The sequence below is a fragment of the Monomorium pharaonis genome, chromosome 6 (assembly GCF_013373865.1).
Source record: "Monomorium pharaonis isolate MP-MQ-018 chromosome 6, ASM1337386v2, whole genome shotgun sequence".
NCBI classification, from domain to species: domain Eukaryota; kingdom Metazoa; phylum Arthropoda; class Insecta; order Hymenoptera; family Formicidae; genus Monomorium; species Monomorium pharaonis.
This window is the reverse complement of record NC_050472.1, coordinates 5449533-5464290: the sequence shown is the minus strand read 5'-3', so window position 1 is coordinate 5464290 and position 14758 is coordinate 5449533. Positions and strand designations below refer to the sequence as shown.

At 28.0% G+C, this 14758-nt stretch overlaps 2 protein-coding genes across 5 annotated transcripts; one reads left to right on the top strand and one right to left on the bottom strand.

Moving 5' to 3' along the window:
• Window positions 1-1264: 1264 nt before the first annotated feature.
• Window positions 1265-4994, top strand: LOC118645939 (phospholipase A(2)-like). Its single transcript, XM_036287941.1, has 5 exons — window positions 1265-1477; window positions 2389-2694; window positions 3791-3941; window positions 4249-4389; window positions 4598-4994. The coding sequence occupies exons 2-5, from the start codon at window positions 2400-2402 to the stop codon at window positions 4668-4670; spliced, it is 660 nt and encodes a 219-aa protein (XP_036143834.1). The 5' UTR covers window positions 1265-1477; window positions 2389-2399; the 3' UTR covers window positions 4671-4994.
• Window positions 4995-5911: 917 nt separating this feature from the next.
• Window positions 5912-14612, bottom strand: LOC118645938 (reticulocyte-binding protein PFD0110w-like). Of its 4 annotated transcripts, none has more exons than XM_036287938.1 (3): window positions 13832-14612; window positions 7370-11927; window positions 5912-7268 (listed from the first exon to the last, which is right to left on the bottom strand). In XM_036287938.1, exons 2-3 carry the CDS (start codon window positions 11856-11858, stop codon window positions 7264-7266), a joined length of 4494 nt encoding a protein of 1497 aa, XP_036143831.1. In that variant the 5' UTR covers window positions 11859-11927; window positions 13832-14612; the 3' UTR covers window positions 5912-7263. The 4 variants fall into 4 exon arrangements, with proteins under 4 accessions (XP_036143831.1, XP_036143832.1, XP_036143829.1 ...); XM_036287939.1 differs by having other exon boundaries at window positions 5912-9332; window positions 9402-11927; XM_036287936.1 differs by having other exon boundaries at window positions 5912-11927.
• Between the last annotated feature and the right edge of the window lie 146 nt (window positions 14613-14758).

Here is a 14758-nt window from a genome sequence, read left to right as displayed (position 1 = left end):
ACGGGAAATATAAATATAAACTTTTCGCGAGAATCAAACAAGTTTAGAAAATTTATTTTTTTTATGGAATCTCGAAATATAGATTCAAAAAATTTGTTTTTATACTTATTGTACATACGAAGAAGAATTATCATATTTATACAAAAGGAAATATAAAAGATTGCTTTTGTTAAAAACAATTTATAAAATTTTATAAATAAGAAATTAAAAAATTGTTTTAGAGACTTTACATAAATTTTTCATTAATTTTATTATTATTAATGTTATAAAAAAAGTTAAATGAAAAATATTATAGAATAAATAAGTACAAACGTGCTGCAAGAACAAAACATGAAAAATATTATAGAATAAATAAGTACAAACGTGCTGCAAGAACAAAACAAAGGTCTTTTATTTTTTTCTTTTAATGAAACCCAAAAAATGTCCTCAAAATATGTTAATTAAAACTTACAATTTTGTGTTTATATCTATTATATATCCAGAGAGAAATTTTCATTATATTTATACAATGATATAGAGTCATATTTAGAAGCAAGCAAAAATTTGAGGATTGTATATTTATTTTGGTAACATGTACACACATTAGGTATAAGCAATAATAATTTATACATATTATAAAGTATTAATTTAGTTATATTAAAGATTTAAATAAGTAATTTATATTAAGTTAGTTAGCTATACGTATTGCCTATTGCTTTATTATATATGTATATATAAAGATATATTAATTAAAATGTTATGCATTTAAATTTTGGATATTTCCATACTAGATTTTATAACACTATTCGTGATTAAAAAAAGATTTGTTATAATATTTTGTGAAGTGATAATATTAGATATATCTGTGTAATTACATTTATTATTTAAGAGAATATATCACAAAACAAAAAATGTTTGTATTATTATATAAAAAAGAAATTAAAATTTGTGTTAATTGTGTTTATTATTATTAAAATCTACCTTTATGACATAAAAATATTTAAAATTTATTTATGTATGTATATTAAAGAGAATCTCAATAAAAAATATTTGAATCTTAAAAATGACCTATTAACGTTCTTGTTTTATAAAAATTAATAAAAATAATTAAATAATTTTTAAAAAATTAATAAAAAGTATCAAATAAGATATGTAAACACGTGCGCGCGCGCGTGTGTATATATATATATGTATATATATATATATATTTATATAAATATGTTATAAATAAAATAACTTTAACAAAAAGAGAATAATACTACGCATGCGCAAGAAACCCGGACCGATCAGCATTTAACACTGTTCAAGGGTGGAGTCTGGCGTCGTTGTACGCGTCATGCCTGGCGCTTTTAAGTTAAAATTTTACTTGTTAATGGGAGAAAAAAACGTCCATAAATTTGGTCAAATAGTTAGGACGTGACACACCCATTTAAGCGAAAGTGTCAAGTAACTGAGATCAGTCATCACTCGTCATCACTCATCAGTCGGTTGTAGCCAGGTAAGTCAGTGCACTGCGCGCGCACCGTGAAATTTTTCCACAGATAGATAAACGAGTCGCAAACACATCCTCGGAAAGGATGGCTTGAAACTTGCTAATCTATTGATCTACTGTTTATTATGTTTGTACCATAAAAATTTAAATAAATTTTATCATGTTATCTATTTAATTATTAGTTTTTATAAAAAAATATTTTTTGTAGAATTATTATATTTTTATTCTAAATTTGCTATTAATTTTTAGAATAATTTGTAGGTTTCAGTTTATGTTAATACGTTAAAAATTAAAATAAAAATAAGAAATATCAAGAAATATTAAAATAAATAATTATTTGTTATGGATTATAAACTTATTTAAATTCAAAACATTATAATTGTGATAAGCAACTAAACGCTTGTATTATGTATGAAAGAAACAATTTTTTTCTAGTTGTCAGAAATAATTTAGATTTACATATTAAATAAAACATGTTGAATACTAACAATACAAGTCTATATACTCAACTCAATTTTGTCAGCAAATGCGTTTTAAAATATTTATGGTAAATTATATGCATTTATAGATAAAATGATAATTTGGAATGAGCCAGATTCGCACCTAAATTATACTTGAAGCATCTTAATTCACATTTTAGTTTAATAGTTTTATATTTTGTATATAGTTATATATTTTGTATTTTAGAAAAAAAATTGAAAAAGCTGTGTTAGAATTAAGGAAATTTTTCTGAAATATTTTCATTTCAAGAAATATTCTCATCTGCGATTGTGTAAACAATAATCTATCGTCTCTTTGTCTCAGTATTTAAAAATTAAAATTATGGCAACTAAGTTGCTTATCTCATTCTTAAATTTATCTTTCTCGTCTTGAATTTTTCTCTATGATTAGTACTGTTTTGTCGTTATTTATTTTAGGTGAATAAACAATGTCGCGTGTATTCGTTTGCCTTTCTGTGTTTTTTATTCCTGCCATCGCCATTCAATTCGGCGATTGCGAAAATAATACCAACCAACCCGAATGTGATGCAAATATCAAATCTGGTTCCGATAAAACTCGTGTATCAGATTTTGAAGCCAGACTGAATGAATTAAGTGTGTTTTTAAAGAATTGGAACAAAATCTTTGGGATCTCCAATGATGATTCGCAAACTAAGGACGACGTCAAAGAAAATGTTAACAAAATCTTTAATATGTTTGAGGACTTCATTTGCTTAATGTCAGGTAACTCGATCATTTGAAATCGAAAAACTTCCTGTCTTTCTTCCTGATTTGATTGGCCTTAGACTCTTTTAATTTTGAAATTTAATTTCGTTAGTAATAAAATAACTTGGATATAAGGAAATACAAAGTTCTTAGATTACAAAATTCCGTTGGCCTTCGCGGAGAAAGTCAAAGAACTTACAGAACAAATAATGCAAATGACAAGAAATATCTTAGAAAAATAGTCTTCTTTATTTAGTATAAAAAATAATTTTATTAACTGTTTACTGAAAAATATATAAAATATTTTAAATACTTTGACATTGCAGGATTTGTTTCAGTATTTATTTTGTCAATATTTTTTATTAATAATTAAAAAAAAATTTGTAATGCTTGTTTTTATATTTTTAAGAAAGAAATGAGTTTACACAAAAAAAAGACAGAAGAAAAAAGTAATGAAACAATTTTTTACGTAATTACAAAATATATTTTTGAGTCAAGGAATTGCCTATGAAGATCATTTTATATACGATTTAAATTCCGCACAATTAATTTCAACTGTACTTTTTTGTGAAAATAAGTTTATAACAACAATGAAAAAATTGAATGACATTTAATTGCTTGCAATTTGCGAATTATAAAATACTCACATCCTCAAATAGATATTTTAATGCCATTAATAAATTTCTGTCAGTATCTTTTTTTAATTAATCTTTTTTTTGCAGAAAATCCATCATGCGTTTTTATGACCGCATTAACTTGAATTTTTCATTGTTTTCGCCTTTGCATTTTAGAATCCATACGTGTCTTCTGGGAACTGTAAATTAAAATATCGATTACAGAAAACAAAAAATTTTTTTTAACTAATTACATATATTTTTAAATTATTAGTGACTTATTATTAGTATTATTTTACAGTTTTGTTCTGTTTAATAGCTAATTCAAATAACATACATATTTACGTAATAAAGTGCACATTATACTTAATAGAAGAAGGATTTAGTCACATTTTATTTATTTATTGGGATTTTTATAATAATTGGGCACTTTATAATAATTGAGTCTTTTTTTTACTGTTACTTTTCTTTTGTGTCATCAATGATATAATATGTATTAGGAACACGGCGGTGTGACAGAAATTTTGCGCGTGATGAGAACGATTTCTTCAAAGATGCAGAAGCTTGTTGCAGAGCGCACCATAATTGCCAAAGCAATCTCTTAGCTGGCGAAACGGAGGTCAATATCATCAATAATGGTATTTTCACAAGGTAATTGAACGAGTGCGATAATATAAGCATTACCTTTAGCATTTGTTACATAACATTCGTACTTTTCTCGTTAATCTTTTCTTATTGTAATGTCTGCAAGAAATTCTACAATGTCTGTATTACTCCTGTCATACATAAATTTCTTACGTAACAGATGCAAAATATAAATTTAGTACAAGCTTCATTATCAAATTATATGTTATCCTTATGCAAAGTAATAAAATTATTTGTGATTTGCATGAGTTATATTGATAATTTTTAATTAATTAATTCTTTACTGAATATTGTTCTAATTTTCTGAAAACAGGTCTGGTTGTGTTTGCGACATCACTTTCTATATGTGTTTGAGAGAAGCCCGTGGACCGATTGCTCGGATGATCGGAATTATATACTTCAGTAGGTTGAAACTGCAGTGTTTCCATTGTATACAACCAACGGAAGATTGCGAGTAAGACACATTAAAAATAAATAATTACATTTAATTATTTATTTATTTTATTAAATCTTGAATAGTTAAAAAATCTAATAAGTTTAAATTTATATTGCTATTTATATATGAAAAGAATCTTAATATAACATTTGTCAATTATTTTGACATACACCAAATATAAACAAAAATTCCAGCTAAAAACTTTATTAAAACGCACAAATTTCAGACTTGGAGACCCTACTGAATGTAAAGGTCATTGCAAGAAATACCAATGGATTGACAGTCCTATATTTACATAAATATTTCTCCAAACTAAAAATTTTTAATTTTAAAATATAAGAACTAATCCTAGTGTAAGTCTTTTAAGATCTTTTAAGAATCTTCAACTTTCTCATAATTTTTGACATAACTTTTTTTAATCTTTGATATTGTTTTACAATTTTATTTAGAATGGATATTCAAAATTTAAAAAATACACATAATAACTTTTAAACTAAGTAGATAAGAAAATAACTAAATATATTCTTTTGAGGAGCTATTAGTGTGCGTGATGTACTAAAACTTTATGTTAATATATGTATTGTTTATACAATATAAATAAAATAGATTTTGACTCCAATAAACTCTCTATTTCTCTCTCTCTCTCTGTCTCTTCCTCCTTCTTTCTCCCCTCTCTCCCCACATTCTATTTCTTTAAGTAAAATGTTTAGTGTTAATAACGCTTAGTTTAAGATACCCAGATAACCAACTCATACAGCACTGAAAGATTACAAAAACAGTGCAGAAACCTTATATACAGCACAGAAGCTTTCAGCAACATTGCTGCAACGTTACTTTATAATTTTTTTGCATCCAAAATTCGGATAAAAAATTGGGAATTTACGCAATTGTAACAATTTTTTTTCTTGAATATATATATATATATATATACACACACATGTATATATATATATATATGTATATATATATGTATGTATATATTCTCAAAATTTACCTATTAAAATCCAAAATATATTAAAAGCATAGTAGAAAATGAGAAACAACAATATTACGAATTGCAATATAATATTGCAGAGACGTTTCAGAAACATGCAATATTAATATTACGTCAAAATGTTCTAATAATATTGCAGAAATATTATAAAATTCCGAAAATATAATATTAAAAAATATGCATTAAATACGTGCAACTTCGTGTAAAAAGACATTTGTGACAGTTTTAAATAGCTTTGTGAGATTTAAATATTTGGATTTGTGTGCAATATTTGTACCAAATAATTTATTTTGATAGCAGGTACACACATACACACGCGCGTACACGCATTTACATATCACGCTGTTACATATCTTATTAGATACTTTTTATTAATCTTTTAAAAATTGTTTAATTTTTTTTATTAATCTTTATAAAACAAGAACTTTAATAAGTCATTTTTAAGATTCTAATATTTTTTATTGAGATTCTCTTTAATACACATACATAAATAAATTTTAAATATTTTTATGTCATAAAGGTAGATTTTAGTAATAATAAACACAATTAACACAAATTTTAATTTCTTCTTTATATAAATACAAACATTTGTTGTTTTGTGATATATTCTCTTAAATAATAAATTTAATTACGCAGATATATCTAATACTATCACTTCACAAAATATTATAACAAATCTTTTTTTAATCACGAATAGTGTTATAAAATCTAGTATGGAAATATCCAAAATTTAAATGCATAACATTTTAATTAATATATCTTTATATATACATATATAATGAAGCAATAGGCAATACGTATAGCTAACTAACTTAATATAAACTACTTACATATTTAAATCTTTAATATAACTAAGTTAATACTTTATAATATGTATAAATTATTATTGCTTATACCTATATCAGATAATTGAAACAAAGTTCAAACAAGGAATGTCTTAACTGTGTAAGAAAATTTTCCCTTAAATAATTATGTAAGGGAAAAAATTAAAAAAATTTAATTTTTTACATCATTATTTTTCTTGAAATAATAAAATCGCACATATTAAATAAATGTTTATGTATTGTAACTAATACAATCAGGAAAAAGATGATTTTATATGTTAAAATATACTTTTTAAATTCGATTATTGTAAAAAATGACGCATCATACAAAAACATTTTTTCTTCTTTTTAAACTTTTTTTTGTATAAAGTTATCTTCTTCTCGATTGTATTATCAGTAATAGAACACCTAACATATATACATAAAGAGAATTTTCTATTATAATTTTATAGCCTCAAAATCATAATAGTCGTGAAACAACATAGTTTCAGAGAATTTTATATAATTTATATATTTTATAAAATTTTCAATTTTTCTCAAATTTATTAATATTTATGATAATGAAACAAACGTTTAATTAAAAATTTTACAAAAATTTTAATAAAATGATAATAAAAATCTTCAAATAATATGATGTCCTACAAAAGTGTCATAATTTTGAAAGTATATTCTAAAAAAAAATCTCTTGTGTATATTTATATAAGTTTGATTCAAATTGGTATAAAGTTGAATGATTGCACGTTAGACATTATATTGCACACTTGTAATTATGTATTACAAATGTTTTTATAGTTATAAAAGAAAATGACGTTTTAAGAAGTTTAAATATCATTATATTTACCATTTTTGTGCTTTTTCCCTTGTATTATTAACAGATTGAAATATACACAAAATATAAACAGTAGCGCAAATCATCCTACATATAAGTACTTATAGCAAAATTCCAATATAGAATCAACTGTTTATATGTATTAAATCTTATTATCAACAATATAATATTGATAAATTAAGAAATGCTTTAGTTCTGAGAAAAGTTTGAAATATTGGCAAGACTCTGATGAGAATTTTAAGATGCTACCCTGCAAAGACACAGATAATTTATAATATACGTAAATAGTATTTTCGCATAGTTTGTTAGATAATATGTGTTTTTAAACTAGATCGATACAGGTAATCAAACCTTTGCATTTTTTGTAATGTTCCGCATTCCAATGCAAAGATGAGCAACGTTTCGAGCAATAATGAGCTTCCAAGCAAGCCTGGCAACATACCGTACTCTTACGTTTACAACGTAAACATGGCTTGTCATCCATATCTGAAATTTCTAGATCGTTATTTATATTAATCAATTTTCTATCATTTTTATTTAACATTTTCAAGTCGTTTTGAGAAAATGAATTCATATTATCTAACTTTTCGAATAATGATGGTGATATACTTCTAACATTCAAGATACTTGGCATGATTTCCATGACTTCGGAGTTATCCTTGTTTTCTGTGGAAATACACTCGACAATATCAGTATTAAGCACATTATTTTCAGCGAAAATTTCTTTATTTTTATTTACGTCGACGGGATTATCTTCTTGAACGGAATTACATGCAGGCCTTTGAAATTTTCTATCATATTTCTGCTCAGATACATGTTGGAAATGTTCATTAGTTATGTTAATATCATTGTGAGTATCTGTTATCATTTTGATCTCATCCATATGTTCCTTAGTCATATTAATATCACTGTGAGTGTCTGTTATCATCTCTTCCTTCTTCCCGTGTTCATTAATCGCATTAATATTATTGTGAATGTCTATTATCAGTTTCTCCTCTTCCATGTCCTCAAAAAGCTCTCTTATATTATCACTATTTTCGGGAAGATACATCGATTGCATTGTGCTCTCTTCCATACTCAATGCCTCTTCCGGAACTTCAAATTTTAATAACATTTCTGAAAGGTAAATTTCTTCCATATTTAATAGCGATTGCGTATTATTTTCTTCTTCTGCATCTTGTGCATCAAATTCTTGACTTACATCGGCTAAATTTGCCTCAGAAATATTTTTTGGAAAAGATAATATTACTTCTGTATTTTTTATACTTTCATCAACATATACTTTCTCAGGACTTTCAGACATTTTATCGGTAGAATCATTATCTCGATCATTTGAAAAATCTTCTTGTTGCGCATTTAAACAAAATTCTGATGTTGTTTCGGCATGCTCCTCGTGTGTGACATGTACTTGCGTTTCTTTCGTAGATTCGTGTTTTGTAATCACATTGAATAATCGCGATGGTGAAACTTGCGATGTATTTAAGTTATTATCTTCTTTAGAAGACGAGACCTTGTCGCATTCGTGCTTTTGCGATTTCTCCGGATTTTTGTCGATATATTTCCAAGAGTTTTTAGACATTCCAGCGGAAGATTTGTTCGTAGGATCTTCTTGTTGTGCATTTAAGCAAAGTTCTGACATTGTTTCGATATGCTCCTCATGTGCGATATGTATTTGTGTTATTTCTGTTGATTTGTATTTTGCATTAAGTAATCGCGATGCTGAAGCTTGTGACGCATTTAAGTTATCTTCTTCAGAAAACGAGACTTCATCATACTGTTCTTCCTTTTGTGATTTTTCCGGACTTTCGTCGATATACAATTTCCAGGAGCTTTCAGACGTTCCATCGCTAGAATTATCACTCCATTCGTTCGTAGGATCTTCTTGCTGTGTTAAGAATAACTTCGATATTGTTTTGGCACGATTTTCGTGTGTAGCTTGCGTTATTTCTGTATATTTATATTTCTTTCTTGAAGATGCTGATTCTAATATGCTGTTTAATGAAGACGGCTCTGGACTATGCGATAAGGTTAATGGATCAGACTGTATCTCTGTGGAATTTAATATTCCAATGCTTTCTTTGACATTATTACGCATTTTATTTTGTAAATTTTTATTAGATATTTTATTACTATTATTATACGCTTCATCATTTTGATCTTTACATGAGAATCGTAATGGTGCATTGTTTTCTGCATTACTATCTGCAACATTAGAAGTTTTATGTTCGTTTTCTGTTTCCATATTATTAGATCTCTCGTTTGCATTATTCGTCGCAATTTCTGCTTGATCTTTCGTTTTTTCAGTTAATGCATTCTGTAAATTTAATAAATTTTGTGTAAGAAGGGAGAGTAAATTTGGGTATTGTTTATTATATGAACTCACCGCTTTTTGAGACTCGTTAATTCTTGCGTTATCTTGCGCTTCTGTGTTTGAATACTCGGCTTCTATGAGTACATTCTTTTCTGATGTCTTCAAATGGCTTGGCGACAATGTTTCTATAGTTTTAGGCTGTTTTTCGATCAATAAACTTTTTTGTAATTTTTGCTTTAACTTCTCCTTTAGTACATTATTACTCGGCTCTTGTAATTGTATGTTTTTTGGAAGTGGTTTCTCGATTATTGAGAAATCGGTCGTAAGAAGTGATTCTTCAGTTTGTGCCTTTAAATTATTCTTTGACGCCGTAAGTTTTAAATTCTTGGAAATATCTGAATCAATATTTTGCTTTAAAGATTGCTTTTCTAAATTACTATTATGTATTACACTATTATTATTATCTCGATTGGACTGAGTCTGCGTTGAATTGTCTATCAATATTTTTATCACGTTTTCTTCTAATACCGACTTGCTTTGTGATTTATTTTGTGAATTTTTCTTATGATATTTTTCGGTGGTCTGTGATTCTTTTATCAAGTTCTGTATGTAATTCTGTAAACGCTGATACAAAATAAATAGTGTTATTTTCTCATAATGAATACGTTCACATTCCTGTATGTTAAGGAAACGTGTTATTTGTTTTGCTATTAGAAAATACGATTGTATTTGATTATGTAATATAATTTTTTGAATGTTTGTAAAATTCGACAGATTAAAATTATAAATAACTTGGTTTGTTTGTGTAATGTTTGTTGAAATAAACGTTTTATTACGTGTTTGTAAAGGAGGCATGTTTATATTCTCTTGATTTACTGGTCCATATGAATGCATGTTAGTATTTGATGATGAAATGTTACTTATACTCATGGGAACTTGTTGAGTACCAATATTTGACATATTTGTTGATAGCGTAATGTTCGAATTATCTGATGCGTTAGATCTTGCGCTCTGCTGTAAGATTTGTGTGGCGTAAGCTCTACAAGATCCTATAAGATAAACATAGTTGTACAGTTCTGTGTACGTTAACATTGGATCGAATAGCATATATTGATTAACGTAAGTTATAACGTCCTGAATATTCATGCGCAGCAATGCTTGCAATTTTTGCAAATCTTGCTTTATTTGCATCACGTACGTGGACATTTTTTGTATGATAACCATAGAAATATGTGTTCTTAAAAGCCTACATCGAATAAAATCACGGCAAAATCCAACGTAGGTGCAGATATTTTTTATTGTATTTTGTATTATTGTATTATTGTGCTTGTTAATATTTGAAGCTTTAATCTCAACTGGTGTAATTGGTACATTTGCTTGAGATGAGTTTATTTGATTATCAGCAGTATTATATGATAGCAACTGTTGGGATACTGATTGAGATGCTAATTGAGGATGTGTTTGAGTGTGAAGAGATACTGATGGATGACGAGCTTGCTGTGCTAATTGAGAAAATATTGATAAACGAGGTGCTGATTGAAGAGATATTGATGGACGAGGTGCTGATTGAATAAGTGTTGATTGAGAGAACGTTGATGGACGAGGTGTTGATTGAGAGAATACTAATTGAGGAGGTACTGACGGAGTTGTTGATTGAGCAGATGTTAATTGAGAAAATACTAATGGATGAGCTAATTGAGACGATTGAACAGATACTGATAGTTGAGATGCTGATTGAGATCCTAGTTGAGAAGATATTGATAGACGAGGTGCTGCTTGAGATCTTGATTTAGAAGATGTTAATTGAGAAGAAATTGTTGCTTGACTGTATGTTACACAGTTTGATGTCGTTAATGCATGGAGAGGCGCAAATTTGGCGCAAATGGCACACTGACAATTAATATTTGCAGTAGGTTGAACTTTACTATGAGTCACATCCGAGAAAGTCTTTTTTTTTATCAAACATTTTGTAACATCCTTCCAAATTCTTTGCTTCAGATCTATTGTGATAGAGTCAGATGATTCGATAATACTATCCGCTACTTTATCTGGTGACGTGTTAATTTCATTTTTCTTTTGTATTTTGGCCGGCAATACATTTTGAAGTAAACTTTCGGAACTTAACCTTCTTTTAATTATTACTTTGGAATTTTTTTCAATATGTAGATTATCTATTGACTGATTTTTAGATCCTAAATTACTTTTTGTTCGACTAACATCTTTTCTTATAGTTTCGTGATATAACGATGTATCGATATGTTCTACTAACTCTAAATCTAAATGAGCATTTTGATTCTCAACTGTGAAATTATTAGCTTTTTCTTGTGAATATGTTTTTAATTCTGGAATTATTACGTTACTTGAGTTAACATTGTACTCAGAGACGGTATTAATAATTGTCGATTTTTGTAGCATATCTACTAGTTTGGTTCTTATTGGAGAAAATTCCTTTATCTCTGGTTTATCGATCTTAGTTTCTCGAAAATCCTCTGTTGTCCTTAGTCTCTCTGCGGCATTACCTGCCTGCATTGCGATTTTTCCTTGTAGGACGGAACAAAATTTTGATTATTATTTTACAATAACTGCGAAGGTTTCTCTCTGAAACAGAAATAAGTTATATAATAATACATATATGTAATTACACAAAAAGTGACAATTATTTACAAAGATATTTACAACTAATTGCAAGTAATAATTAATAATTACTAAGTAAATAAGATGATTAAAATAGTTAAAAAAAAATATATGTATAACGGTTTATAGATAAGTTTTTTGTTTCCTGGAAATTTAATTTTATGAATTTGTTTGATTTTTGTAGGAAACTTTTTACATATATTTAAAACGTAAATTAATTCTGCTGCGTAATATGTGTTAATTATACAATTAATAATATATTAATAAAGCTAATTATTAAATAAAAAAGGATTCTTTTTAAAGAAGATATATATGCACATTGATTCTACTAAAGATTCAATCAATATGTTAGAAGTTGAATAATGATTGCGCACTCATATAAAAATTGTCGATTGTGCAAATCACCTGCTTGCAACCCAGCAAATACAGAACATAGCAGCAACATTGCGGCAATTTTGTAATACTGCTGTAATATTGCTACAATGTTATAATATTGCCGCAATGTTCTGTGTTTGCTGGGAAAGAAATTCCCTGAAGCGGCGCACAACTTTGGAAATTCTGTTTTCCTTTCTTTAGCGTTGTTGTCGCGTTTAGTCTTGATCGTTTCAGATGACAATCTCGAATCGTCTACATTCCATTTGCATTCCATGACCGTATCAAAAGGAATAGCGAAAATTTTAGATTTTCTTGAGAGTATGACAAAGAGTGTCAAAGAAATAAAAAGCAGTTTTTTGTTTGCCCAATTGTAAATGCACATAAATGAGATTTATGTACGTTTGATTTAATTTAATCCTATATTTTCTCTCTTTTTCAATCATTAAATTAAACATTATTGAAATGCAAAATTTAAACTGCATACTGCAAGTGCATTAAACTAAACTGCATACAAATAAAAATAAAATTTACTTTAAAATAATTAATTAATATTTTTTTCAAAAAATTTTTTAAAACTTGACGGGCCGCGTGTTTGACATGCACGATCAAAAAGATACTTAATTGCCTTATCTCTCTCTTCCCTACTTTATTCTCTACTTTATCCTCTCCCATCTCATTTTTTATCTTCTTGCTCTTACTTATTTTCCCACAACACACTCATTCATGTTTTTGACACCAAGGATCATGTTTGTTTCTTTTTATTTAAATCGTTGGTTTTCTTTCCACCTATTGAGCACCGCGCTTTTAGCACAGCATAATTAAGTAAGTATTAAATTAATTTACTGTTTTTCTATCTTGTTTAACAATTTATTACACCAAACACATAATACTAAGAAACCGGTCATATTTACAGTCCATTTCCACAAAGGATGGAATGCGTAACTAACTAATTTCACCGTTCTCGGCACCCGTTTTTTGAACTTTGACATTCGTTACGGGACGTTCTTATTTATGGATCTCCCCTAATTACACAGTTTGTTTTAACTATTATTGAAAGAAAATTGTTACATGTCAATTCTTTCCCGACTTCAATTGTATCTTATTTATCTGCGTTTTATGTTCGTATTTTAATATTTATAATGGTTTGATTACAGATCAAAATGTTTATTTGTTAGATTTATCGATATAATACATTTAATACAACATTCAATATTGGCTCATTTGCCCGTTTCACTATTAGTTGATTTTTATCATTAAAGCCTTATAAAATATTTTTAATTGTAACATAATATTTTATAAATATTTTTAAAATTAATATTTTTATAATATTTGCACTATTATTAAGTAATCTTAATAATATTGCTGTTTTAATATTATTAAAATATTTAAAAAATATTTATTAATATGTTTTTTAAATGTTATATTAAACGTTATGATTACATAATGTTTGATACATATTGTTACAATATTACTTAAGGTAGTTCTCCGCTTACAATACATCCAAAAGTGTAACGCACTTTAATATGTGTTTCTGCGCAGGTCTTTCTCTCTCCCTGCCAAGATTTAATAACGATTGTTATCATCCTGAGGTTGTAGAACCACTATTTTTTTTTGCGGGCACGCTACCGGAACTTTTTGGAACACAGGTCACTCACAAACACGTCGAGTTACAAGTTTACGAGTTAAAAGAACAGTATATTTTCTTTTGCTTTTACAAAGAATTTTTTAATTACATTTTTCTATTATGTGACTCATACGGTTATTGTTCAGTTTACAAAATATCGGTCCGCAATTAGTACATTCTGTGGTCCACTGGCCCGCCTCATTTTTTCTCGCCTTCCTTTTATACTCAATAACTAGGTCATTAGGTATTAGGCTTAGGTCTACCTTTCTACCAAGATAGATCAACTTTCTCGGTTCAACCTTGACCTTTATCTATCGTTTTCTAATTTTTAAAACTACAATGAGATAGCAAGTAAATTAACCAAAAAATAAAATTTATCTACATTTGGAGAAACCGATCTTAGTTTATTAACATTGATTCTACTGCTGAGAATTCTACTGCTAAGATAGCAAGTTGTGTAGTCTTTGAGCAGCCATCGGCGCGCATTTGGTGCGGCGAGACGTGGGAGCGACGAAGCACAGGCAACAGCGCGCTTCTCCTTCTGCTCCGCGTCACCGGCAGCCAATGCTCGAGACAGTAGGCCGTGCTATGGCTCATCTCTTAGGGCCGGTTTCAACTATCTTCGGTTACCTTAACCAACCGATTATTTCATTGGAATTGACCAATCGTATTTGTCATTAAGCGAAATTAACAAATGCGATTAATCAATTCCAATAGAATAACCGGCTGGTTAAGGTAACCGGAGTTGGTGAAATCGGCCCTTAGCTGGCGAAACGGAGCTCAACGATGATTCATC